The 26,471-nt window shown below is 37.8% G+C and overlaps 1 protein-coding gene across 3 annotated transcripts in view; it reads left to right on the top strand.

Moving 5' to 3' along the window:
• The first annotated feature begins 3,102 nt into the window (after positions 1–3,102).
• The window catches only part of LOC107553319 (regulatory-associated protein of mTOR-like), a 302,737-nt gene continuing 279,368 nt past the window's right edge, over positions 3,103–26,471 (top strand). For all 3 annotated transcript variants that reach the window (XM_016235517.1, XM_016235516.1, XM_016235515.1), the window contains exons 1-2: positions 3,103–3,519; positions 11,211–11,385. In XM_016235517.1, the coding sequence (XP_016091003.1) occupies positions 11,218–11,385 (168 nt within the window). In that variant the 5' untranslated portion in view covers positions 3,103–3,519; positions 11,211–11,217. The remainder of the gene's footprint in view (positions 3,520–11,210; positions 11,386–26,471) is intronic.

The raw sequence follows: 26,471 nt of genomic DNA, 5'->3' as shown, positions 1-26,471 counted from the left end.
TTTTAAGTGGGAGAACTTGCACAATTGGTGGCTGACTAAATACTTTTTTGCCCCACTGTATATATATATATATATATATACATTACATTTACATTTAGTCATTTAGCAGACGCTTTTATCCAAAGTGACTTACAAATGAGGACAATGGAAGCAATCAAAATCAACAAAAGAGCAATGATATGCAAGTGCTATAACAAGTCTCAGTTAGCTTCGCACATAGCAAGTTTTTTTAAATTATATAATAAACAAAAAGAAAAGAGATAGAATAGAATAGAAAAATAGAGCAAGCTAGTGTTAGAGGCCTTTTTTGCTTTTGTTAATTGTATAATAAATAAAAAAACAAATAGATTGAATACAAAAATATTAGAAAAGCTAGTCTTAGTTGTTGTTTTTTTAAAAACAAGTACTTAGTAAATTAATAGAGTCCAAGTCTAAATGGGACATGTTTTTTTTAAAGGGGTCATATGATGCGATTTCAATTTTTTCTTTATCTTTGGAGTGTTACAAGCTCTTGGTGCATAAAGAAGATCTGTAAAGTTGCAAAGACTAAAGTCTCAAATCCAAAGAGATATTCTTTATAACAGTTAAAAGTCAACCACACCTACCTAAAACGGCTCATTCTAACACGCCCCCACATGCCTAAGTCAGGATGTGGGAAGATTTGCATAATGCCGCCCAAATGTTAACAGAAAGAAAGAAGGCGTAACTTTGATTCTCGCTGTAGTATTGTTGTTGCCGCCGCCGCCATGTTGTGGAGACGCTGTGTGTTTCGTTATGAAAGCGAAACTTCTTTGTTTGGCCTTCTAAAAGAGGACACAACTAGAAATAAACAATTCAAACCAAATATTCAGATGTGTGCAGGGCATTTTATGGAGGACAAGGACTGTTTACTGGGAGAGTATAGCCTACAATGCCGGTGTCTGTTTCTATAAAGTGGGGCAATTCCAACTTTGCAAGGACAGTCTGACCCTTCTGTAAGTATGTTTTCATATTTAAAGAATTTGCCACTGACGATTCAAATGCGAGTTTTGAGCAGTATAGAGTAACACTTGTTGTTTGTCGTTTCTCTGATCACAAATTCAGACATGGTTTTATGTTTATGCACGCAGTAAAAAGACAGTATAAGTCATTATAATCAGTAATTATGTTCCCACTGGATGCAACAAATGCCTTGTTTATAATGGGTTTTAATGTTTTTGTCTCATCGCTCTGGGATAAAGCCCCGTTCACACTACAAGCGACACGCATTAGCAAAGCGACACAATCCCATTAATTTCAATGTAGAGCTGGCGATTTCCGGCGACACGAGCGACAGTGGCTGTTGGCGACCGGATGGGGTGTGTCCAGCAACACGACAAAGTTCAGAATCCTTCAACTTTATGCAAATGAAGAGTGACTTTCGGGAGCAACAGCCAATAGGAAAGAAGACGGTAGAGCTCATGTGATTGTTCTAAAAAGTCGCTGCTAGTGTGAACGGGGCTTAAGGCATCACAGTATGGTAAGGGGCATAACATATCCGTCACACGATTGAGGTTTTCAGCCAATCACAACGCACTGGATAGCTGGCCAATCAGAGCACACCTCGCTTTTCAGACCCATAGACATTATATGTCTATGTTCAGACCGATGAGCTTTGTAAAAATCGACATGTTTAAGAAAAGCGGGGCATAGAGGAGAAACAATAATGTACAGTATGTGGAAAATAATGTGTTTTTTGAACCTTAAACTGCATAAATACATTGCATTACACCAAATACACAAAATAATGTTATTTTTAGCAACGTCATATGACCCCTTTAAAAAATAGAATATATGAAGAGTTTGTTTCCGAAATGCTATAAATCCATTTTGATTAATTTGAGTACAAATGTGTTTTCTTTACTAAGAAATTGGCAAGATGAAAACCTATTTTCTGTTTCAAACTTTCACATAGCATCTTTAGGTTATAACATTAAAAAGATTTTGATTTTCAAAGATTTATTATAAAATGTTATAATTTTTTCCCCCAATATGCAATAAATCCAAGACACTTTTTCCCCCCTCCAAAATGCAATAAATCCATTGAATCAATATAAAAGTTATTTTTCATATTGAAACTGTTGAAAATACACAACATAGTAAGTTGATCCACATATGACAGCCTCTGAACTTGGTCAATACTAATCTTATATGCAGGCACTGGACTAAAAATACATTCAATCAATCAGTCATCGCTCCCAAAAATAATTCAATGGGTCATCTTGTTAATGCTGTAAATTAATTACAACAATAAATTAAAATTTCATCATGAACATACATGAACAACAATATCACATTAAACCACAGAAATTACAAAATGACATTTCCCTTACATTCAACTTCCAAAAGTGCATTTATCTTTGCCATGTTAGCCTACATTCATTTAGTTGACTAGTGCTATACCCTGTATTAACAAAAACATAAATGGCATAAATAAAAACACTTACACTGACAAGCTACTCAATATCGCGTTCATAATCGAATGCGACTCATCTGCGATTATGAACGCGATATTGCAGTGATCTATGGCTCTGTGTATTAAATGCCGCTCCATCTGAAAGCACGTGATGGACATTTACTGTTCACAGAACCTGCTTTACTGACAAGATGCGCATGACAATCACATGCGATTTATCGTGCAGTCCTAATTTTTTTGTTTGTTTGTTGATCACAGTACAAAGTAGATGAGGAAAACTAGGATGCCGGATGTATTCAAAGCGCTGCCATTACGGTCTAGACTGCAAGGAATGGTGCGCTGTGATTGGTTGAGCGGATATATCGCATTCTGCAGAGACTGGCGTTTGTCGCGGTTTGGAAAAAAGGGAGAAAACATGACAGAATAACTCGGCGGATATCGCATTTTGCGTAAAATTAAAAATGTACTTTTCAATACCGACCAGACACAATACTGATTTTGGCGGAAACTCTTTTTTTTAAAAAAATGCCGTTTATCGCGTTTTGGAACCAAACTCTTCATATATATAAGCAAATAAATTAGTCAAACATTACTTTGGAAATACTAATAATAGGCCTAGAAATCGACGAGCGGTGACGTGTTCGTTGATGTCCTCCAGAGCACCCGCCCTCAATATGCGCGGTGCATTCTGGGTCCACCTCAAGATGGCGGCGCCCTTGCGCAAGTGTTGAGAAACAGTGTCGGCTGAAAGTCTGATTAAAATTAGCCACAGTTCTACAGTGTTGATCCATCATCAAAAACAACAGAAAGTGCACGGAAAGAGACCGTCGAATTAAAGTATCGAGCGCCTGCCGTGGCTCACGCAGAGTGTGTGTTTAAGGATGATCATGGGCCACTGCGCCTGACCCAGAACCAAACGGAGAGCCATCGCAGATCCCCCTGCAAACACCCCTTGATCCAGCGCCTTCAGATCCTCTACAGGCTTGGACGCTGCCGTTTAAGCTGCTGACGGGAGTGATCTGTGTGATCGTCCGCGGACGCAGCGGATCTCCAGCTCAAGCTTTGGAGAACTCTGCTGATCAGAGGTGCGAGTACAATCACAAAACCGCCCAGTTTCTCTTTAACAATTCACCACGGTGCCAAAATACCATATTTGCTTCAGTAAAACAGTTGGCATTAGCCGCCACTGTCATCACTAAAGAGAAGTGACATCGGTTCTTAACGCTTCACTGTATAGAAGACGTCCTATGTTTTTTAAATGATGGTCTTACAATGTAACAGTAACATTAGTAATTATGGTTTTTAGGCTAAAGTTGTCGTTACCATGGTATTTTCATTTGAATATGCATGACCAGTTCTGTTGTAATTGGTTTGAATGTAACCTGACTCTCAGTGTGGTAGATTGATAGCCTATGCTGGCAACTTTTAGTTAAATTTTTTAATGTGTCAGCTTTTGTGGTTTTAAAAAGTTTTCATTAAGGTTATTGAATTTAGTGATGTTTTTCTTGTCTCTACAGTACATGCAGTTTCAACATAAGTGGTTAGAGTCTTAGTGCAGAATTGTTTAATATCACTATGAGAGCTGCAGTTAAAATCTGTGCCTAAGCATTTACCAGATACTGCACCACCAGTGGCACCAAATGCTAGTAGAAATGATTGCAAACTGGTTTCTCTGAAAAGTCCCCCTTGTTCCATTGAATTTTCTACAGACAGGTAGATTTGTTCTAAATGTACACCATTCATTGTTTTTCCTCTGTTGGAGTGCTCATCAGTAAAAAAATATTTTAAATGATTTAAAACCAGCTACTAGTCTAAATGTTATGAGTTTGAAATGGTATTTAGGACTTATGGAAAGCTTCATGAATCTCACTGGCAAAAATTTATGATAGAACTAAGACTGTTCAAGCCAGCCCCTAGCAATAGTTAGGTGTTGTGTAGACCGATCGATGTCTGATTTGAAGCTGTGCATGTTAGAAATTTTGCCCGAATTGAGACAGCAGCAACAGCACATCACTGTGATGCATGACATACAAGTACTGCAAAAACCAAAGTATAAGAAAGTTCCGCACATCCCACAAACCCACACAGGGCTCAGGTGCAGGACAAAAAAAAGTCAAACAATAGCAAAAATACAAACGTATTGTCCGCACACTGATGTAATTGCTCTAAAAAAATAATTTATTGGGGCAACGTTTCGACCATCAGGTCTTCGTCAGGTCTTCACAAATAACGTGAACTGGTACAACTCTTTATAAGTAACAGGTGATCATTCTAATTAGACACATTCAATCACTGTGCAGGTTAGAGCCCCAAGGATATGGGTTTTTCGGGGCCGATAGCAATATTAGGGAGTAAAAAAGGCCGATATCAATATATCGACTGATATCCTTTATGTATGTTATAGTACAGTACTAGTCAAAAGTTTGGACACTTTCACAGTCGAGGGTCCAAACATTTGTCTGGTACTATATATAGAATACAGTATATACATAAACACATTTTTAGCAATGATCACTCAATGTTCCATACAAAGGGCATTTAAGTGTGCGAGACGTGAATTTAAATTGTATTTATTTACAGAGGTATATTATGTCCCACTTCATGCTTCTCTAGTAAGTTTTGTTTGTGTGTGAAGATGCTGCAGGCAGCGGCGCAGTGCAAATCTGTAAATGAATATTCCGAAGTGAAGTAAACTTCAACGGATTTCCCCTGCTCAGGGAGTAGGGAGCAATGGACACTGTGTAGGGACCATGTCAAACGGAACACAGTTCATGCACGGAGCTCACTTCTAACGAGATGATGATCTGAATCAGGTGTGTTAACAAAGAGAGACGTGCAAAACATGCAGAGCGGGGGTACGCGAGGACTGGAATTGAGAACCGCTGGCGCAGAAAATAATGTATTTGAATTTTAAAGATGTGGCTCGGCGCCGGTGTGGAACTGCCTGAAACGCTGTTTTTTTCACCTCCGTGCCCAAACGTCTTTGTTTGGGCTTCCGAAAGCGGATGATGTCAGGAAACAGTGGTTGCAATTTACTTTTTAACTCTGTTCCTGAGCATTATAACCCCAGTTTGCTATTGTGTGCTGCACATTTTACTGAAGACAGCTTCCACATCACGAGTGAGAAGTGCCGGATTCTCAAAAGCTTTTGTTGAAAGACGGAGCAAGGGGCGGGGCATTTTAATAATGTAAATTATGTGAAAAATAATGCGTTTTTCGAACCACCAAGCATGAGAGCATGTTCTAGTACACCCCCAAAACAAAATCAAGACTTTATAAAAGAGCATAATAGGACCCCTTTAAGCTTTAAAAGCATTTCATCCAGGTCGCCAGTAGCAAACAATGGAGCGCGCTCTGCTGGGCAATCCAAGTAATTAACGTATTGACCCGAATATAAGACAATGTTTTTTTTCTTGGAAATACATCTGAAAAATGTATGTATGTATCTGTAAAATGCGGTCGTCTTATATACAGGGTCTAGACTTTGACATGTCAATAATACACCCACAACAATGGGTGGCGCCAAATACGCATATAACGAGTGTGCCATGAAATACGTAATGTAATGCGTGTTGTAAAGATCGTGAGTAAAAACAAAAGAATAAGAAAACCTTACAGCTGCATGAGTCGTGACTGTCACGTTAGCCTAATGGGACCATACTCCCTTTGTGATTTTAAAACGTAAGACAGTACCCAGATTTGAAGACTACAGTAAGATTTAACTTCTACTGTTAATAAGATTTTGGTAGGCTACTATTAGATGGATAGCCTAAATGTCCTAATTCAGATGGGCTACCTGTTTTTTTTTTTTAATGGTATATCAAAAAGTGTATATTTTTTAAATGTGATTGTTGGTACATTTTACCAGTTTTTACCATACTTTCAAAACAAAAATTTAAATAGGAAAAATATGCAATATGAAAATAATTGAAGACAAAATGTGTTTTACTGAGGAAAAAAAACAAGATTTGGTTTTTCCAAAAGGTACATCTGGAAAAAGGGGGGTCGTCTTATAATCAGGGTCGTCTTATATTCGGGCCAATACGGTACACCATTTCAAGCATTTTATCTGAGTAATATGTTCTGTAAAAAAAAAAAGAATATCGGCGGCATATTCGCCGATACCGATATATCGACGACAGGCTCATATCGGCCGATAATATTGGTAAAACGATATATCGGTCAGGCTCTAGTGCAGGTACACTCCCACAAGGAGAGAGAGAGAGAAAAACCAGCATTAAACTCGAATAAATACACAAATCAATACAGGTCAAATACAAATCTTAAACTCGAATAAACTAACAAATCAATACAGATCATTAATCACTCAAAATATTCAAACAATACTGAAGACAGATGAAAAAATACACACACTCTTGGGGGGCCCCAGTGTTCAGTGTAATGGTGCTGGATGTGTTGCTGCCGACCCGAACTGCCTGAGGTCTTCCAGTCAGGAAGTCCAACAGCCAGTTGCACAGCGAAGTGTTGAGCCCCAGCTGGACCACTTTGTGAATGAGCTATTGAGGGATGATTGTGTTGAATGCTGAACTGAAGTCTATGTACAGCATTCTGACGTATGAGTTTTTTTTGTCCAGGTATGTGAGTGCTATGTGGAGGGTAGTGGCGATGGCGTCATCGGTCGAGCGTTTAGACCAATATGCAAACTGGAAGGGGTCCAAGGAGGGGGGGAGGGCAGACTTGATGTGGTGCATGACTAGCCGTTCAAAGCACTTCATGAGGATGGGGTAAGTGCAATTGGACGGTAGTCATTGAAGCAGGATGGAGACGACTTCTTCGGGACTGGAATGATGGTAGTAGCTTTGAAGCATGTGGGGACAACAGCCTGACTTAGCAAGATGTTGAAAATGTCTGTGAAGACATCGGTAAATACAGATTAAATACAAAATACAACTATACAAATATACAAATAAGGTAAAATGTAAAATATATATATAAAGCACAAGGCATATGGCAGATAGAGTGCAAACCAGTAAAGTAAACAACAGTGCAGATAGTGATTGTAGTGCAAAAAAATGATTTTTAGTGCAAAAGAGCTTATTCAGACTGATTAAAGTGACAGTGTGTGTGTGTATTTTGATGTAAACACAAAGCACTCCGCCGCGGGTCTTACCTCCCTCGACGCGAGCTCTGTCCGCTCGATAGCATGTCAGCTGATCGAGATGAATAGCGCAGTCCGGAACGCTGTTGTTGAGCCATGTTTCTGTGAACACAAAAACACAACAGTCTCTTACAGGCCTCTGAGTTGAGCGTAGTAGTCGGATGTAGTCCAGTTTATTGGCCAAAGAGCGTACGTTAGCCAGTACGATGGTGGGGATAGCCGGCTTGTGTGGGTTAGCCGCTAGCCTACCCCTCTTCTGCTTCCTCTCGCGCCGCTTGTGGCGCCTCCGCTGTGGGCAAGATGCAGCAGAGGGGGTCGGTGATGGTGTGGGCCTCCGGAGCAGACCGAGATCCCGCAGCTCTTCGGCGTGCGCAGAGTTTAACTCTAAAAATGTGGTTCTGCCGACATCGAGCAGAAACTCACGACTATATGTGCGCTTAGAAACAAATAGACGCGACGAATGCGTACAAAAACACTGCGACTCACAAGACAAAAAACACGAAAACACCTTTCTGTCGGGAGAGAGAGAAGCGTGTGAACGCGCCGCCATCTTGGTAAGAGGAGAAACACAGAGCAAGCCAGCAAGCCAGAGGCGACAGCGGCAAGGAACCAAAACTCCATCGGTGGCAGAATGGAGAAAAAACCTTGGGAGAAACCAGGCTCAGTAGGGAGCCAGTTCTCCTCTGGCCAGATGAAACCAGCAGTTCAATTCCAGGCTGCAGCAAAGTCACATTGTGCAGAGCACTCAACTGGCTCCTGTGGTCTTGTCCCGGTGGCCGTCTGAGACAAGGTCTTTACTTGGGGATTTGAATATTAGAAATGTGTTAGTGTGTTATGTGTAAGCCAGGTTAAAGAGATGGGTCTTTAATCTAAATTTAAACTGACCGAGTGTGTCTGCCTCCCAAACAATGTTAGGTAGGTTATTCCAGAGTTTGGGCACTAAATAGGAAAAGGATCTTCCGCCCGCAGTTGATTTTGATATTCTAGGTATTATCAAATTGCTAGAGTTTTGAGAACGCAGCGGACGTGGAGGACTATAATGTAACAAGAGCTCGTTCAAATACTGAGGTGCTAAACCATTCAGGGCTTTATAAGTTTAGAGTATAAATCCAAAAAGACCCACAAGTTTGCAAGGGACAATGATGACTATCAGCATGGAAGGATTTATTTTTGGAGGGATGGAAAACCAGATTCACATACTCATCGTAGTTGGGCCACCTTTGAGGTCCCCCGTAGATGTCGACAGCCTGGGGAGAATAGGCTATGGGTTTCTTCAACATCGTGTGACTCAGATTCTGATGGTGCTGGTCGATGACGGAAAAGCTCAGGTTTTTTAAACTGCACTCGGGCAGAAGTGTCAGGTACGGATTGGAAGGCAAGAGGCTCAAGAAAAGATGTAGAAGGGGTAAATGAAAGAGGTTCTTCGCTTCCTCCACGAATGACGAGAAGCAATCAGAGGAAACGGTTATGAATTTCTCAGATAAGTCACTTTCTAGTTCTTGTATTGCTGCTCTTAGCAAAGGACTTTCTTTTATTCCTACTACTGAGGCTAATGACTTTGACACTATGATTGACTTTCAAAAGATTTTTAGATCTCTGAGACTGAAGGAATTCTTTGGTACAATTTAAATATCAGCTCTATCTGATGATGCTCCTTCTGTTACTGTACAGCGCAGTGTCACTTCTGATTCGTCCAGTATTCGTCTTCCTTTTAAAAGGAAGTCAACCTTTATCCCACCTTGTATCAGGAATGCATCTTTGGACACTTACTCTGTAGGTTGTTGAAGCTGATGTTAAGACTTTGCTAAAAAATAAGAGACAATATAAAGCATATAATAATTTATCAAAAGCGGAGAGGGATCCTTTATTTGATCTTAAAATAGATACTGATGTGGTTGTGTGCCCTGCTGATAAGGGAGGGGCTATAGTGCTTCAACGAGCTACAGATTATGAGAAAGAAATTAGGAGACAATTGGATGATTGTGTCTTTTATGAACGTTTACCTGCTGACCCTACTAGTAAATTGAAAACTTTGTTCATTCCAAATTACAGCATCATTTTAAAAATGGAGAATTCAGCAAAAATGAGTATGAATTTCTTAAAGTTGATTTTCCGGTCACACCTTTGATATATACATTACCTAAGGTCCACAAGGGTTTGGATATACCTTTGAAGGGTCATCCTATTGTAAGTGGTATTGGTAGTCTTACTGAGAATATTTCTTCTTTTGTGGATTTCTTCATTAAACCGTTTGTGCCTATGTTGCCATCTTATGTAGGAATGTCCTTATGTCCGTCCGTGTTTTGACTTCAGTAAATCAGTTTTGGCAAATACAAACTATGTGATTATTTTTCACGAGTCCAACATCCCGCCGTGTGTCGAAAACATGCAATCTACCCGAAACATGATCAATAAGGGAAGCCGTCTTTTATTGCAAAATAGAGACTTTTTTTTTTTACATTTAAGTAAGTTTCTTAACCTTGTGGTCTATCTTATTCGTGAAACACACAAAATGACCAATAAAGTGTCTAGCACCAAAAGCAGCCCATACTAAATCTATAAGTTATCTTAGGTACGTTAGTTGTAGATATCAGGATACTGCAGGTCAGGAAATCTATCCGTTCCTTTATTGATGGGCTACACGTTAAAAGCACCACGGAGGCATTATAGGGATCTGTTATGCTTAATCTATTAAGTTTTGCTATGTACAGGTCTATGTCTTTTGAATTAAAGTACGCAGTGAACTCTGTTGCCTTGAAACTTATTCATTTCATATTCGCTCCCGGCTGTCCCTGCCTGCCAGCATGGTGGTGTAAACAGAATGGGTCATGTGACGTCCGGAGCTCTATAGCCAGTTCATTACAGTGAACCCCTGGGACACTGGAGTTTAACAAGATCTGGAGGTCTTATGGCTATGTGTGTAATGCTAGTGATTTACTATCATAATATATGTATACTTATGTTGTTTGGCTGCAATGGTTCTGTCAAATGACATTAATTGCCTACAATGAGACAATGTGTTTGGGGCTATTGGCTCCATACGCTGAGCACCCTTCACAGTAACACGGCATAATTTAAAACATTCACCATAGCTATCTGCTATATGATGTGATGTTGAGAAACCAATATCGAAAGGGGACGTCTCCAGTTACTGATGTATCCTCGGTTCCCTGAAATGAGGGAACGAGACATGTGTTCATGCCGTGTTACTTCTGCTCAGGGTTTTTCATAACTTGTTTATTCATTCAGAAGTTTTTAAGGAAATTAAGTTAAGCATCAAGCAACAGGCATCATGTAGGAGGGCGTGGCTGCCATAAATTTGCACGCTTGATCTCCATTGACTAGGCAAGGCAAAAGTGTCTCATTCCATCATTTCAGGGAACAGGTTACATGAGAAACCGGAGACATTATAGTTTGATAGAATGTTTTTTATTGTTTAATAAATTATTTTGTAAATTTGGAAAATTACTAGCTTCTCGTATAGTCTGGTGAAGCTCCAACCAATGTTAACTTTTGATAATTTTTTGTGATAATAGTTCAGAATCCGATTCTAAGTTATTTTAATTAAACCACTTTAATAATGCACCTCTACTTTCCACATTGTAGACCAGTAAATGGACGGTCATATAATTGTTATTTTTTTATATCCTTTTTTAGATTCGTTATGAAAATGGATGCTGAGCTGCTTCACTCCCCTGTGGTTGGTCTGCCCGAGGAGGAGGAGGTGGACATGACTGACTGGAACCTTCCACTGGCCTTCATGAAGAAACGCCACACAGAGAAAATTGAGGGATCCAAAGCTTTGGCTCAGAGCTGGAGAATGAAAGACAGGGTGAGGGAGAGACTTAATGTTATCTTTAGTCTTTTGAGCATCAAACTAATCAACTTGATTGAGCATTGATTGCTGTCTAATTTCATTGTTTATGTGTGTGTTTCTTGTTGCCTTGATTTAGTGTCATTGCCACACTGCACTAATCTTGGTAGTAATTGGTTTGACTTGCATACTTGTCACTATTTAGTGAGTGACTGACTTGCGTGGTCAGTTGATGTAGATATCCACATGTAATGAATCCTATAGTTTTTTTCACAGTTAATGCGTTTATCTAATGTGGAAAGGAAACAGTGGGCATTTGTATAAATATGAGGTTCGTCAGTTTGTGTGCATGACACTTGCAGTGTAAATTTATGGAAAAAGTACTCTTGAGCTCCGCTCTTATGCAACAATTCTACATTTTTCTTACCGCCCATTAAAACATATTTTCTTAATGTAGGGTGGTGCTGTACTTGGACTAATTAAATGAAACGTAAAATGCACAAATAACATTAAATTATTTTTGTTTCTAAATAATAAAAATAATTGATGTCATAAAATCTCAAGATTTGATTTAATGGTCAGACAACACCCTATACAATGAATAAAAATCACAAACATGACACAGTTTATTAATATGTAATAATGTTTTTAAAGATTGATGAAAATCTTAAAGAAGTAACGTTACATGATATTAGTGTTGCACAATATACAAGTACTAGAAAGGTATTTCGATGCCCTCCTGTTAAAAAACGGTATGATTCCTCATTTTGTTAGTACCGGTACTTGATGGAATGACATTTTAAAAAGCCGTATTTCTTGAGTTGCGCCGATGTGTGACAGCAGAACAGTGTGTGTGCAGTGATCTGCTTCACTTGCATTTTTGTATGTATTAGGGGTTGCACCGACTAATCGACTAGTCGACTTCAATGCTCTGCCATGACGCTTTTAAGCTTGACGTCGACTAGTCGCTGGTCCTATAGAGCAGGGGTTTTCAACCTTTTAGGCCTCCCCCTTTATTAACATTAACATAAAAGCAAATCCATTAAAGCAGCGAACAATTTTTTATTTTTATTTTGCTCTTTTTGATTAACATTATTTACATAAGAAATGCACGGATCCGTTATACTGACGTACATTTGATATTTCCTTTACTGTTTACATTCACTTAAAACAACCGACTGTGCTTACAAGGATACTTGTCAAGACAGCCATTGGTATTCACCTGCTGTCTGAGAAGGCTATCTGTTTGTGCACTTCAGGTGTGTGAGCGGTGCGCATAGAAACGCTCTATCACAGTGCGTGAGTACCGCAGTGAGATTTCTTGGGCTTAAATGGCTTAAAATTACTTTAATGTTTAAACTGACAAGACTTAAAACACGTGAGAATGAAAAACTTTCTCGAGGAAGCAGCACTGGCCTCATCGTTAAGATAGTTTTGGGGGATAAGGTGACAGAAAGGGGGGTTTAGAACCGCCCCTGGTATAGCGTGCGTAATTATACTGAAACATAAATATATAACCAGTTTACCTGATTCAGTGTGATGGCTGAGCCTGTTTCTGAGATGATAACATGCCAATCTGTGGTTGGATGTCCGACACGGCTAATCGTAAATCATCTTACACTGTCAATAAGCGTGACCAGGGTTGCCAGGTTTTCACAACAAAACCCGCCTAATTGCTACTCACGCGGCAAGCGGGAAAACCGCGGACTTGGCAACACTGATACTCGAGTCAACTCTGCTCAAACTGTCGACTAGCAGTGGGAGTCAGATTGCCCCCTAGTGGATGGCTAAAGATTTGTTAACTCATATTCATAAATTCTCAAGGGAAGGTCTCTGAATTAACTGATGCTCCGCCCCCCTTGACGCGCCCCACAGGTTGAAAACCCCTGCTATAGAGGGCGCAACAGGATAAGAAATCTTTGAAGGACTTCCACATTTACGCTCCGTTTCCAAACAGTTCAAATGACAAATAAATGCATATTCTGAAAGCGCTCCACAAGACATGTGATTATATTACTGGATGCTCTAAATTGAACAGTAGAATGCACGTTTTAAACGGCTTATTGCACAGGTAAATTAATCGCCGTTAATCTAATGCGCTGCTGCACTGTAACGCACACACATAGGCTACAGACAGTAGCGCGGACATCACACACAGAATCATTCAGCGCGGAAATGTGTTGTCAACACTGTTCTGTGATTTCTCAATAAAATATCTTAGAAACTGAAAAGTTCAAGCATTTATTTCTTAATAACTAAAGTCCACAGCTTCACTACTAGTAGAGAGACGCTGCCAGGTAGAATTAATTCACACACGCAATCGCTCTCACTAATGCATTCATATTAATGTAATCTTTACTGTGCTACTTTATCTGTATCTGATTTAGAATGAGCAGAAATATGTGAGAAATATAACGACCCAAAGACAAAAGAACGGATAAAAAAAGCTGCTATAGGAGCAATAGCCGTGTGGGCAGCGCTGTGTTATATGCCATAGCTGTGCACAAGGTGTTTGTCACAGCTCCAGACTTATTTGTTCATTAATGAATAATCATCAGCGACTAGTCGACTTCGACTTGACTTTCATCACATAAAAGTCAACTTCAAAAAATCAGAAGTCGTTCAACCCCTAATATCTACACAGCGCACAATTGATTTAAGTTTTTGACATGTTAAACCGACACTGTAAACCCAAAAAAAGTAGTCAAAAAATGTAAGATTATCAGTTCAGAAATTTAAGTGAGCAGAACTGGCAGATATTTATTTTGTTCCCGTACATGGTAATTGCTCTTAACATAAAATATTTGAGTAAGCTAACTCATACGAACTAATTCAGTAAATGCTAATTAGTAGTACAATGCTTTGATTAGCATTGCAATTGCTGAATGAGTAAGGCAATATAGAACATTTAATCTCAAACTGAGATCTCATCTGTTCTCAAACTGAGCTCATGCTTCATTTGTCAGAATGATGGCCCCCCCCCCCCCCTAAAAAAAACACAACATAACAAACTTCTAAATTTAGCATAGTAAAATATTATACATTACTATGTATAATATGTATAATGTATAATATGTATAATCTCCCACTTAACATGTACCTTGCACAAAAAAGAAAGAAATCTCAGCTCAGATTTAATTAAATTTAGGTTTGTCTAAATTAAAATACATTCAAGTCAGATTACTTAAAATGTGTAAATGTTCTAAATACCTTAAATTCTAAGGAGGAGGACATGACGTTTGGCCAAGTATAGTGTTCCGTATTCAGAATTTGTGCTCTGCACACACACCCGGAGCAGTGGGCAGCCATTTTTGCTGCGGCACCCAGGGAGCAGTTTGGGGTTCGGTGACTTGCCCAAGTCGTGGTATTGAGGGTGGAAGAGAGCGCTGTATATTCTTTCCCCCCACCTGCAATCCCTGCCTCTCAGACAGTAAGCAATCCTGAATTATGTTCTCTTTTGCAACTTGTGCTTGAATTGTCATATACACACAACATTGACTATAGGTCCATTTTAAGGTATGTCTAAAACCTAAACAGTTGTGAGAAACTCAGATGTGTATCAGTATATTGGGTTTGCGCGTCAGATCTTAAAGTGACAGCAGCCTAATATTCTTGCTACTGTCTGTGTCAGTAATGTTAATCAAACAACAAAAGAAGGACAAAATCACTAATTCTGGGATTTAAAAAAAAAAGTTGATCACTTTCAATGGGAATCAACAGAATTAACAGGAATATGTGGGAATTAATGTTAATAAAAAGGAAATTTGCAAAATTGCAGATTAGCCTATAACAGGGAACTCAAATGTTGTTGAAAAAAAACCCCATCTTGGAGCATAGTCTTGGTTAAAACAACCATATTTAATACAAATTCAGTTGAATTTCTATCAATCACATTCCTCAATTAAATGCACAGATCATTTCTAGAATCTTCACTCTACAGCAGGACTATTGAAGTCACATTACTGAATTGTGTTACTACACTAAAAAAAATATTTGTTGGTTTAACTTAAAGTAAGTTCCCTGGTTGCCTTAAAGGGGTCATATGACGTTGCCTGTGAAGAACATTATGTTGTGTATTTGGTGTAATGCGATCTGTTTATGCGGTTTAAGGTTAAATAAACACATTATTTTCCACATAATGTACATTATTGTTGCTCCTCTATGCCCCGCCTTTCTGAAATGCGTAGATTTTTACAAAGCTCATCGGTCTGAAAAGCGAGTTGTGCTCTGATTGGCCAGCTATCTTGTGCGTTGTGATTGGCCGAATACCTCAATCGTGTGACATAAATGTTTTAAATGTAAATTTTACACAGAACTAGAGGAAGCCTAAGTTCATATTGTAGAACATAATACAGAACTTTGCACATTCAAAACTAATTAAGTCTAGCAGTTTTCAAGGAATTATCAATCTGGACCATTTAAAAGATAAAAGACAGGATCGTATAAATCGAGATATTTAGTTTCGGTTTTGATTAATTCAAATGTGCTCTGATTTCGGAGTTGCAGTGATAGAGCCTTCATGTCATCTCACTCCACAATAATTCACGTTTTGAGAGTTGAGTCACTCTCCCACTCTAACTTTTATTAAGGCATTGTGATTACTTGAATATACAGTCATACTACATTCAAAATCAGATATGTTATAACTTATCGCACTAAAAACTTGTCCGTCATGAATCTACTGTCGACGTTTACATCCGCACCAGCGCCACTGCAGTGTGTGTGTGTTTAGTAATGTTGTGAATGTGATGACTGATTGGATGCAGTACTTGCACACTTGGGCTTGTTTGTTAAACAATTAGCCTATGCAATTTATATGTTTGAAAACTGCCAAACTGACCCCAAACCAGTCCAAATTTTTTCCACCAACCCAAGCAAATTTTTACCCGCACAATCAAATTCAAAACCGCCCAATCTGGCAACTCTGTATAAGAGACACCAAGCAAAGAGCGCTTCTATTATGGCGCAACTGTCCGGGCTTACTCACGCCAAAACTCCTCATATAATCAATAACTAACTACACAATGAATATCTTATTTACATCGTGTATGCTTTATTTTTGTCTTGTTATAACAGGATGATATGTGAGTGTGTAGAACTACGTAAACTTGCGAAAACAAAAATTAGATCAGAGAGGATTCTGACTAACGTAAAGACCTCTGATTGGCCACTACTTTCAACAGAGATGCCTGTGAATGGCTACAATACTTAATGCTGCAAAACACGTTGTAAATAGAAACTTTTGGTTTTTCTAATTCGAAACCAAAGCGCGCGCACAAAAACACACAGGAGTGTTTGAAAGCGGGTGACATTGAATTGATACTACTGTCTGGAACTGTGAAAAGACCCCCCCCCCACCTCCCCCAAACAATTAAAAAAACTCAACGGATCTACATGAATCACACAAATGACCCATTTTGAATTAAAAATGGCGAATTTCACCGAAAAGTGACAAGTTTGCATCCCTGGTACCGAAACTTGCCAAGCGGTGACGTTGGTGATGTGCACGTCTTTCCCGGTACCACCTATTCTATTGCAGCTTATATTAATACCTGCTGAACACTACATAATATGCTGCTGCTAAGTGCAACCCTAGCTAACCTTTTTCTAGTAACCCTATTAGTAATTGGACTATTACCAGTAATTCATCTTGCAAATAATTAAACGAAAATAAGCTGTAATTAGCAACGATAACATTTGTTTGTGATATAATTATCCTTAAGTCAGTCTTATCTCCATCATTTACCGCTGTCATGTTTCCTCTTTTCTTCCTCCTCTTGCTTCTTTCCGCTTTTGGCTGCCAGGTGGATAAGTCCTCCTCATGTTTAAAGGGGTCATATGATGTTGCTAAAAAGAACATTATTTTGTGTATTTGGTGTAATGAAATGTGTTTATGCAGTTTAAGGTTAAAAAAAAACATTAGTTTCCACATACTTTCTGAAACTTGTAGTTTTTTACAAAGCTCATCGTTCTGAAAAGCGAGGTGTGCTCTGATTGGCCAGCTATCTAGTGCGTTGGGATTGGCGGAATACCTCAAGCATGTGACGTAAATGTTACGCCCCTTTACCATACTTTGATGCCGTGTCCCGGTGTGACGAGACAAAGCCAATAAAACCCATTACAAACGAGGTATTTGTAGCATCCAGTGGGGACATAGTTACTTATTATAATGACTTATACTGTCTCTATACTGTGTCCTCTTTTGGAAGGCCAGACAAAGTATTTTCACTTTTGCAACAATAAAGTTACGCCTTCTTTCTTTGCGTGAACATTTGGGCGGCGTTATGCAAATCTTCCCACATCATGACATAGACATGTGGGGGCATGTTTAAACCAGGCGTTTTAGGAGGGCGTGGACCAGTCTTAACTTTTATAAAGAGTATCTTTTACACAAGTTACACTAGCGGTGCACCAGCTTAAATTGACGTGCTTATCAGAGGCACGGAGGCTACTACATGCATTAGATGAACTGTGACAGAGGAACCAAACAGCGAAGCTTTATTTCCACCAGAGAAATGCTTGTAGATAGTGTGGGACCATTTTGGGTACACCAAGAATGACCAGGGTGTCATTTTCAAACACAGCGGTGTCTCGTTTATGAATGAACGTTTAAAAAAAAAAAACGAATCTAGCGAGTCAGTGATTCATGATTACCCATTCATAAAGACAGTCACTTGATTCATTCCTGAATGAATCAGCCGTTCAAATTAATCAATTGAATGAATGATTCAGTAATAAAAATCAGTGACTTACCGCCACCTACTAGCAGTTTGTTTAATTTTTAAAGTATCTTTTCAGTTATTTAAATTTAATATTTCTATATTCAAAATTGTATATTTAAAACATTAATATCATCATGAATTTATGGATTTAATTGCACTCATTCCACTTCTGAGCCTCATTAAATGTCTGAAAGTACACCAGGCCACTTTTGTGTTCTTCTGTGCCACCTCTACAAATTAATTTTGTTAATACTGATTTAATTTGATTGGTAACTTATATTTCTTATTCTACTTGTTTTTATTCTGTCGTTTTAATTAACATTTTTAAAAAGTTAATCAAATATATATATTTTTAAGAATTTGACAAAAGATGACAAGATGATACTGATTTCATTTGATTGGTAACTTATATTTCTTATTCTACTTGTTTTTATTCTGTCGTTTTAATTAACATTTTTAAAAAGTTAATCAAATATATATATTTTTAAGAATTTGACAAAAGATTACATACTTTTAATAAAGTTAGAGGAGTCAAATATCACCTCGTAATGGAAAGGCTACTTTTTGATAACATTTTGGATAAGAGCACAAGTGCTCCTAAAAAGAAAAGTAAGCGTAGAGCCCTGCTACCTGCATCTGTGTGTCTCTCCAGTAGGCTATTTAATCTATTTTATTAATAAAAGTTACGGGGTAGCATTCTCAAGAAGTTTGTGTCCTCCTGAATGTTTGTTCAGGTGCGCAGCGTGATCTCCGATCTCACAAAGCAAAATAAAGTCAATATTAGTCGTATATTAATAATAGGCTACTTCATTAAATTTGTTATTTACTATCCCTGTTGTAGTATTATTCAGAAGTAAAAACCAACAATATTTTTTTTCACCATGTTTCCAAATTCTCTACCCCAGGTCCAAAAGAAATGTAAAGAATGTACAAACTGAAAACATTAAATACTTTTGCGATCTATTTCCATTTGTTATTTTCAAAAGAGAAATACTGTCATGGATGTTTACGGAGCAGAGGTCACCTTTTTTTAATTCCAGTGGGAGAGATGGATTTTGGTTGGTCTTTTCTATTATTATTTTGTGCTGTATTGTTGGTTACGGTGTTATTTCTGTTTCAAAAGCCAGCAATAAATAACACTTTAATATCTAAAGAGTGTTCATGTGATTTTATACATTAGTAATGTTGGGAAATGAATAAATGCATAATAATCGTCATAATCGTAAAACCGTGATCATTCCTCAGACAATAATTGTACCAACAAAATCTATAATCGTTGCATCCCTATTTGAGACTTTAGTTTTTGCAACTTTAGGGATCTTATCTATTCACGAACAGCTTGTAACACTTCAAAGAGAAAGGAAAACTTGAAATCGCATCATATGACCCCTTTAAATGAGCAAATGCACGAGTAAGGGCTGTGCCAGTTTGAAAACGGCGACCGACGCATCACGAGGAAAAAGCAAGCACATCCAGCGTAACGCGAGAGGGGGTCCCCTAGGGGGGGTGTAGATATATTGCTCCATGTTATATTAATAATGACATTTCTGATTGTTCAAATGGTCAGCTGTCGGGGGCCCCCTCAAAATGCGGGGCCCCAGGCAATTGCCTGCCCTATTGCTACGCCTCTGCCTAGACGTTAGAAAGTTAAATGCAAATGATCACACAGGCACCTCCAAGTTAACTGTCATTGCGCTACTGTTCAGCTTCCGCACGCTGCACAAACACTTGAATATCGCACATTTTTCTAGGTTAACATTAAAGCGAGCAGTCATGTAATGATACTACTACTTACATGTTTCATATGATTAGCCACATTTGAGGTCGATGAACAAAGTAAACATTTGCATGTCCTGACTGATGTACTGTAATTACCACACAGACCAGCTGTTAATAATCTCTCTGTAACCGACTACGTGATTTCACCACTTTCTGTGATTTTTTTTTTTCCCCCCCTGAGCGACTAATAAAATTTTGATCAACTAAGCCTGCTCTCTTCGACTATCAGGGAGCAGCCCTATATACAATGCATCACTACTGTCAAGAAAAGACAAATGCCTTTCTCTTTTGATATGGATTTATCTTTTGTTGTTGTTTTGTCTTTGGGATTTACTTTGAACAAGTAGACTTTTAATAAAATCTTTCTCATAGTTTGACACTTTTTGAACATTTGTTCTAATTAAATATTTACACCTTAATTTATATTATTGAATAGCAAACCTTGATAAAATCTATAATGGACAAATGGTCCATTATGCCAGCTATTGGTAGTCAACCCAGTGAAAAAAGGCCTTATAACTCCAAATAATCTTGTGCACTAATTTAAAATAAATAAATAAATTTTACCATTGATCTAGAATATTTTGCCTTGAAGGGAGAATTCAAAAAGTTCTATAATGCGTGTGGTGACCGCTTACATTTGTTCTTTTGAAAAAGTTGTCAGGTCTTTTATGAGACTATTTAGAAAGTTTCCCTGTCTTCAAGGTCCCCTGAAATGCTTAGAAACACGCAGCGTTACTCTGTGTTGACGTCATTTTAACTGAAACAGGAAGACAGGGCGGGACATATCAAGCAGCCCCGCCCCTTTTTAAAATAACCAATAGTGGTCGTTTACATCACAGCTTAGGCTAGAGCTGTTCAGAACCATTGAGCTCCGGAAAGCCGCATTTGACAGGGTATGCTAGCCACAATCTCATCCATATTGCTATAAAATATAGCATTCTGTGTATAATTCAAATAGCTCCGATACATTTTGTGGTCTGCGCCGACTCGCGCATGTGATCCGCTCCGTGCTATCGTGTCTCTGGACCGGAGCAGAGTGTGTGTGCGGTGGTTAGCGTGACACAGCGTGAAACCAGACTTATTTTTTTCCTCAATGGAAAGCATATTTACACTGTTTGAATCGTTCTCTGTCCCCTATATAGTGCACTATGTGCCATTCACTGTACAGAAAATACTAATTCTGTGGACAAGTGACCGATTTCAGCCGCGGCTTCAGCGTCTATTTTATAGTGTAGGTGGTGGGCGCTTCGGATTCTAGAGAGCATTTGATTGGACAGAAAGTTTGATGAGAAGCTGAAGTACGATGTGACGTCAAAAAAACCGTTGAGCCGTTTTGGCTGAAGTGACGAACTGCAAGCTTTGAATGCTTATATCTTCTAAATGCAAATTTTGTCACTGTTTTGGAGTATACTGCCTTATAGATAACCTTAAGACTAACATATTGATACTAACTAGAAGTCGACTGATGTATCGGTTTTGCCTATTAATCGGCACAACCGATAGTTGATTGCTGGAACTATCGGTTATCGGCAAAAATCCATGCCGATAGTTTTCCAGGTTGCATCCATTGCTGGAGCGGCTGAGAAGGGTCTGCTGTCATTATACAGTGCGAGAGCAGCCTCTAGTGGTTGAAATCACTGACAGCACGTGCTATTTGTTTAGACACGTAATACTGCACGCTGAACAGAGCGGGAAACTTCAGATGCGGATTTAAATGCAGCCGACAGAAAATCCTGCTGCGCCATTCACATAGTTTTCCATTAAATTACATTATATTGGTCCCGAATCGTTGTTAATGTACATACTGAATTGTGTTTTGTGCATTTTCAGCAAAACCTTTGTCTTTCTGTGGCTCTAATAAAGTCTGTGCGCTTCATTTATAGAGCTATAGGTCGCGCTTTCTCTTTCCGTTTGCTCCATTTTTTTAAACACTGAACTTCAAACTCATCTATGCCAAATTGTTAATTCTTGAAGTAAACTTGTGTCTGTTTGGTGATTAAATAAACAGTTTTTGCCCACTGCTCAAGTTGAACGCGATGCGTCCGGTGTGTGTGTGATACCGGTGTGTTCTCCTAGACTCAGCGGTGCACTTTTATTTTGAATAGAAAATCATTAATTGTTCAAGAATAGAAGCAGTTAAAGTGTGAGAGTGTACATACAATATCCATATATAATTTTAATGCTATAGCCTTTGTGTATATATTTGAAGATGTGCATCTTTAAGCATGACAGTTGAAATGAAATGGTAACACTTTAAAATAAGAGTCCATTTGTAGCATTAAGATTAATGAAAGCGGTGTAAGCATTGTTCCTTGTTAGAGTGTGTTAATTTCAACATTTACTATTATTTTTTTTTTACTACTACTACTAGTATGGTTCAGTACTGTTTTTGTTAATAAAGCACTATTTTAGTTTTTGTTCAGTATCAATTTTAAAACAATCGGTTAATTAATCGGTATCGGCCAGTGTGGTCCAACCTAGCTATCGGTATTGGCAAAATCCACTATCGGTCGACCTCTAATACTAACACCCAAAAAACTTTAATTTTGATTTCATGGGGACTTTAAGTCTATAATGTGTCACATTTTAGATGTTGGAGCTGAAGCACAATTCTACTTCACTGAATGCTGAACTGCCATTGGATATGCACCCTTTTGGTGCGACAATCCAATTAAGAAAAATGCTTACAAATTGTAGGCTTCAAATTCTCTTTTTTAAAGCAAGCTGAATAAAACCGTTAATGAGACATTAAAAACAAAAACCAGATGAGTTATGTCCACTTTATTTTGCAAGGAGAAAGGAAGCAATTTTCTGTGAATGTGCAAGACATCTGATTCATTAGTCACTACAGGTAACTAACTACAAGAATAACAAAGGATAGTAAACCTGTAAAACACTTTTTCACAAACCAGTGTATTTATATTATGATTATTTATATTATAACATTAAAATAACATTGTACATTTTCCATTTTGCATTGTCAAATAACATAACAGACTGTTTTTGTACAGCTAAAATAACTGGAAACCCATAACACTGAAAGCCTTTCAAATTCAAGTTATTAATGTCTGCACCTGCTCTAACATTAAAAGTAAGGTGAATAAATATAAAATATAGGCTACAAAATGCATAGGTTACTTGGACAGGTAATGATTGTCTGGTGTATATCACGAAAGCAACTGCTGTAAATCAGGCTTGTTGGGTTGGACATAGATATTAAGGCCACTATAGTGAATTAAATCATCACCACCAGTCCTTTTTTTTTTTTTTTTTTAGACAGAGACATTATAGGATAGTGATTAGTTTGACAGGCGTGTTTGGTCACGTATAGACTCTAAAGTTTCAAGACTGACAACTGCGTTTAAATATGGGTGTCAATCCCCTAAATTACAGTTTTGTGTGTACGGAACAGAACTTACTCTCAAAACTGTGATGAATGACACCAATATTACCATAGCTGATTAAACATGTAAGTCCAGTTTCATCCATGTGTTTATGGGTCTCTCAATACCCCATTTGGACACCATAAATAATGTGCAGGGTCGAGGGAAAACAGGACAATGCTGTATGTCATTATTTATTCCAAGTCCAATGCATCTCAGCTATTGCACCCCTCAAACAAATACAGTATAACAATGTTGAAAGTCACACAGTTTGTACATTCTTCAGAGAAATTAACTTACAAATGGTTTACTTAGTTGTCTTTGTTTATTAAGCTAAGATAGAAAATATTTTTACATCTACTATTTCTTAGGTGTAGTAATACTGATACAAAATTGCTACCAAGCAGCATACAGATGCAGCAACACCCAGACACAGTGGTGCAATAATACTGATGTAATGAGGTCACAGGTGTATGATTGTAGAGTAATTTACAACATGGCCAAAACAATCATAATCAAGGACAGGAACATTTATAATGGATGTTAATGGATGATTCTTTTTTTTAAATGGTCATTTTGTAAGAAGCTTATTTTCCTATTGTTTGTGTTTGAAATGGCAATAAAAATAATAAATAAAACCAACAGGGGAATCCTTAAATGCCTACCGTTTAAAATCGTTAGACATACAGTGGGTACGGAACAATGGCTGCAATATAACAAAGAGTGAAAAATTTAAGGGGGTCTGAATACTTTCCGTACCCACTGTATGTTCCTCACAAGAAAGAAAAGCAGGGCATTCTGTATTTCTGAGAAGGAGTCGCTTTAAGAAGAGCTTACTTTTCTTCCAGTAATCTTCTCTACCTTTAGTGTTTTCAGTGGTTCACTTGCATGAGGTGGCACACAGACTGAAACACATGTGCCTCTTTCTGTTTCTGCTGTTTGCGCTGTTGTGGAGGTCAGTGGAGTCCCTGCTGTATATCCATGACTCACTGACCTTTCCCTAACTGAAGGAACTCATTGCGTTCATCCGTAAAGGAAGGTTATTTCCATGTTTGAGTGTTTGCATATGGGGCTGGAGAAGTCCAGACCCCTTACCCAGCTTACATTTATCAGGTATATGGTGTAATTTCGAATCGAAAATTGAGCAGCTTAACCATTTTCAAGAAACGACTAAAAACACATCTGTTCCACCTTTATTTGACCCTCTAACTCTAACACTTTCTATTCTATTTTAATCCTACTTTATCTATATTTATCTTTTTTATTTAAAAAAAAAAATGTATTTAAAAAAACTAACAAACACTAGCTTTCTATTTTTTCTAGTGTCTACTTGTTTTTCTTTGTGTGTGTGTATAATATATGTATAATATATATATATATATATATATATATACACCTTGCTACGTGTACTGCGTTAGGCTAACCGAGACTTGTCATTTACACTTATATATTGTTGCTCTTTTGTTAGTTTTGACTGCTTTTATTTTTCTCATTTGTAAGTCGCTTTGGGTAAAAGCGTCTGCTAAATGACTAAATGTAAATGTAATATCTGCAACACTTGTGGCACCAAACTAAAAAAAATTTAAATAAATGCCATTACATCTGCTACTAAGTCTGCCATTGTCGATCAAGTCCTACCAAGACTCAGATCGTTGGTTGACCCAGAAGTTGACATGTTGGGTTGGTACAGGTCAGAAAAACTATAATTTTTACGTAAAATTCTGTTACACTGAATGTCCTTTGTTACTCTCAATGACAGTTTGCCAAAAAGGGAGAGAATATTGGTGTTTTCAATGGTTTTAGTATTATTTTATATGTATCATTAAATTGGTTTCAATAATATTCCTGAGTGAATGACAGCAAAAGCAGATGTTGAAAAATAATAAGCTTTTTATTCTACTGTTCTGATGTCTCCTGCCATGCTTGCTTATTTTGTCACTTTGCTTCTGATGTGCTTGGCCCCAATAATTACATCTTTGCATCTATATTTATGAATACCTTCTGTTTGCCAACATAAGTTACGTTATCATTAGGGGTGTGCGATATTGACAAAAAATAATATAATAATAATATATCTTGATATTTTCTGGGATTTTATCGATGACGATAATTAGACGATATTTTGGTGAGTGTTATTGTGCTGGTACCTTAAGGACTGCTGTAGACAGCTGACTCCTAAGGTTTTTGATATTCTTCATATTCTGTGTGGTGGTCAGTTCACACTGATAGAAATTAATATTTTAAGTTAAGTTTAAACTGATTTTACATTTTACAAAGAAGAACATTAAATTGTTAGTATGGACATAAACCTTTAATACAATAAAATTATGTATTTAATTTACATTATAAAAAATTATAAAAAAATTAGTGGGTGGATTTTTATTAAACATTTAAAAAAAAAAAAGTTTTTATTATATGCTGGTTGTTTTCAACCACTGCGGCCACACAACTGTGTTCAAACACCCTATAGAAGTGATTTTTGCATAATAGGTCACCGTTAAAATAACAGAAAACTATTGTAAAATTTTTTCATTATTTTCCTTAAAAATAAAACTTTTTTATTTAAATGAACTGTAGGTCCAGAGTGAATAGAGTGCCTTGTACTTTTTGGTAATTTATTACACGGTGACAAGAAATATAGTGACACAGTAAAACCTGATATTTCACCTCACTTTGGTTGGCCTGAAGTTTTTATGCTGTGGTTTATATTTACTCTTGATCTGTAGCTGACTCGTCTTGCTCTGTGCTATCACCAACAGAATGCTGATCAGCAGCACCTTGACAGCAGCTGTCTGTCATATGCCTCTTCCATCCTTTCTTATGGTCATGATGAAATGATTTCATCTCTCTTACTTTTTACCCTGTTAAGGTGTTGGGTTCAACCTTCATATTGAGTTTATGCACCCTCTGGTTTCTCTTTTTCTTTTCATGGACCATCAATCCTTCTCTTTCTCTCTCTTTCTTGCACCACTGAGAAGACTGTGTGTGTATGTGTGTATGTGTGTATGTGTGTATGTGTGTATGTGTGTATGTGTGTATGTGTGTATGTGTGTATGTGTGTATGTGTGTATGTGTGTATGTGTGTATGTGTGTATGTGTGTATGTGTGTATGTGTGTATGTGTGTATGTGTGTATGTGTGTATGTGTGTATGTGTGTATGTGTGTATGTGTGTATGTGTGTATGTGTGTATGTGTGTATGTGTGTATGTGTGTATGT

This window comes from Sinocyclocheilus grahami, unplaced genomic scaffold (genome assembly GCF_001515645.1).
Source record: "Sinocyclocheilus grahami isolate Dianchi unplaced genomic scaffold, SAMN03320097.WGS_v1.1 scaffold469.1, whole genome shotgun sequence".
Lineage (NCBI taxonomy): Eukaryota > Metazoa > Chordata > Actinopteri > Cypriniformes > Cyprinidae > Sinocyclocheilus > Sinocyclocheilus grahami.
Note: the sequence above shows the minus strand (reverse complement) of the source record. Positions and strands in the feature narration are given on the sequence as shown.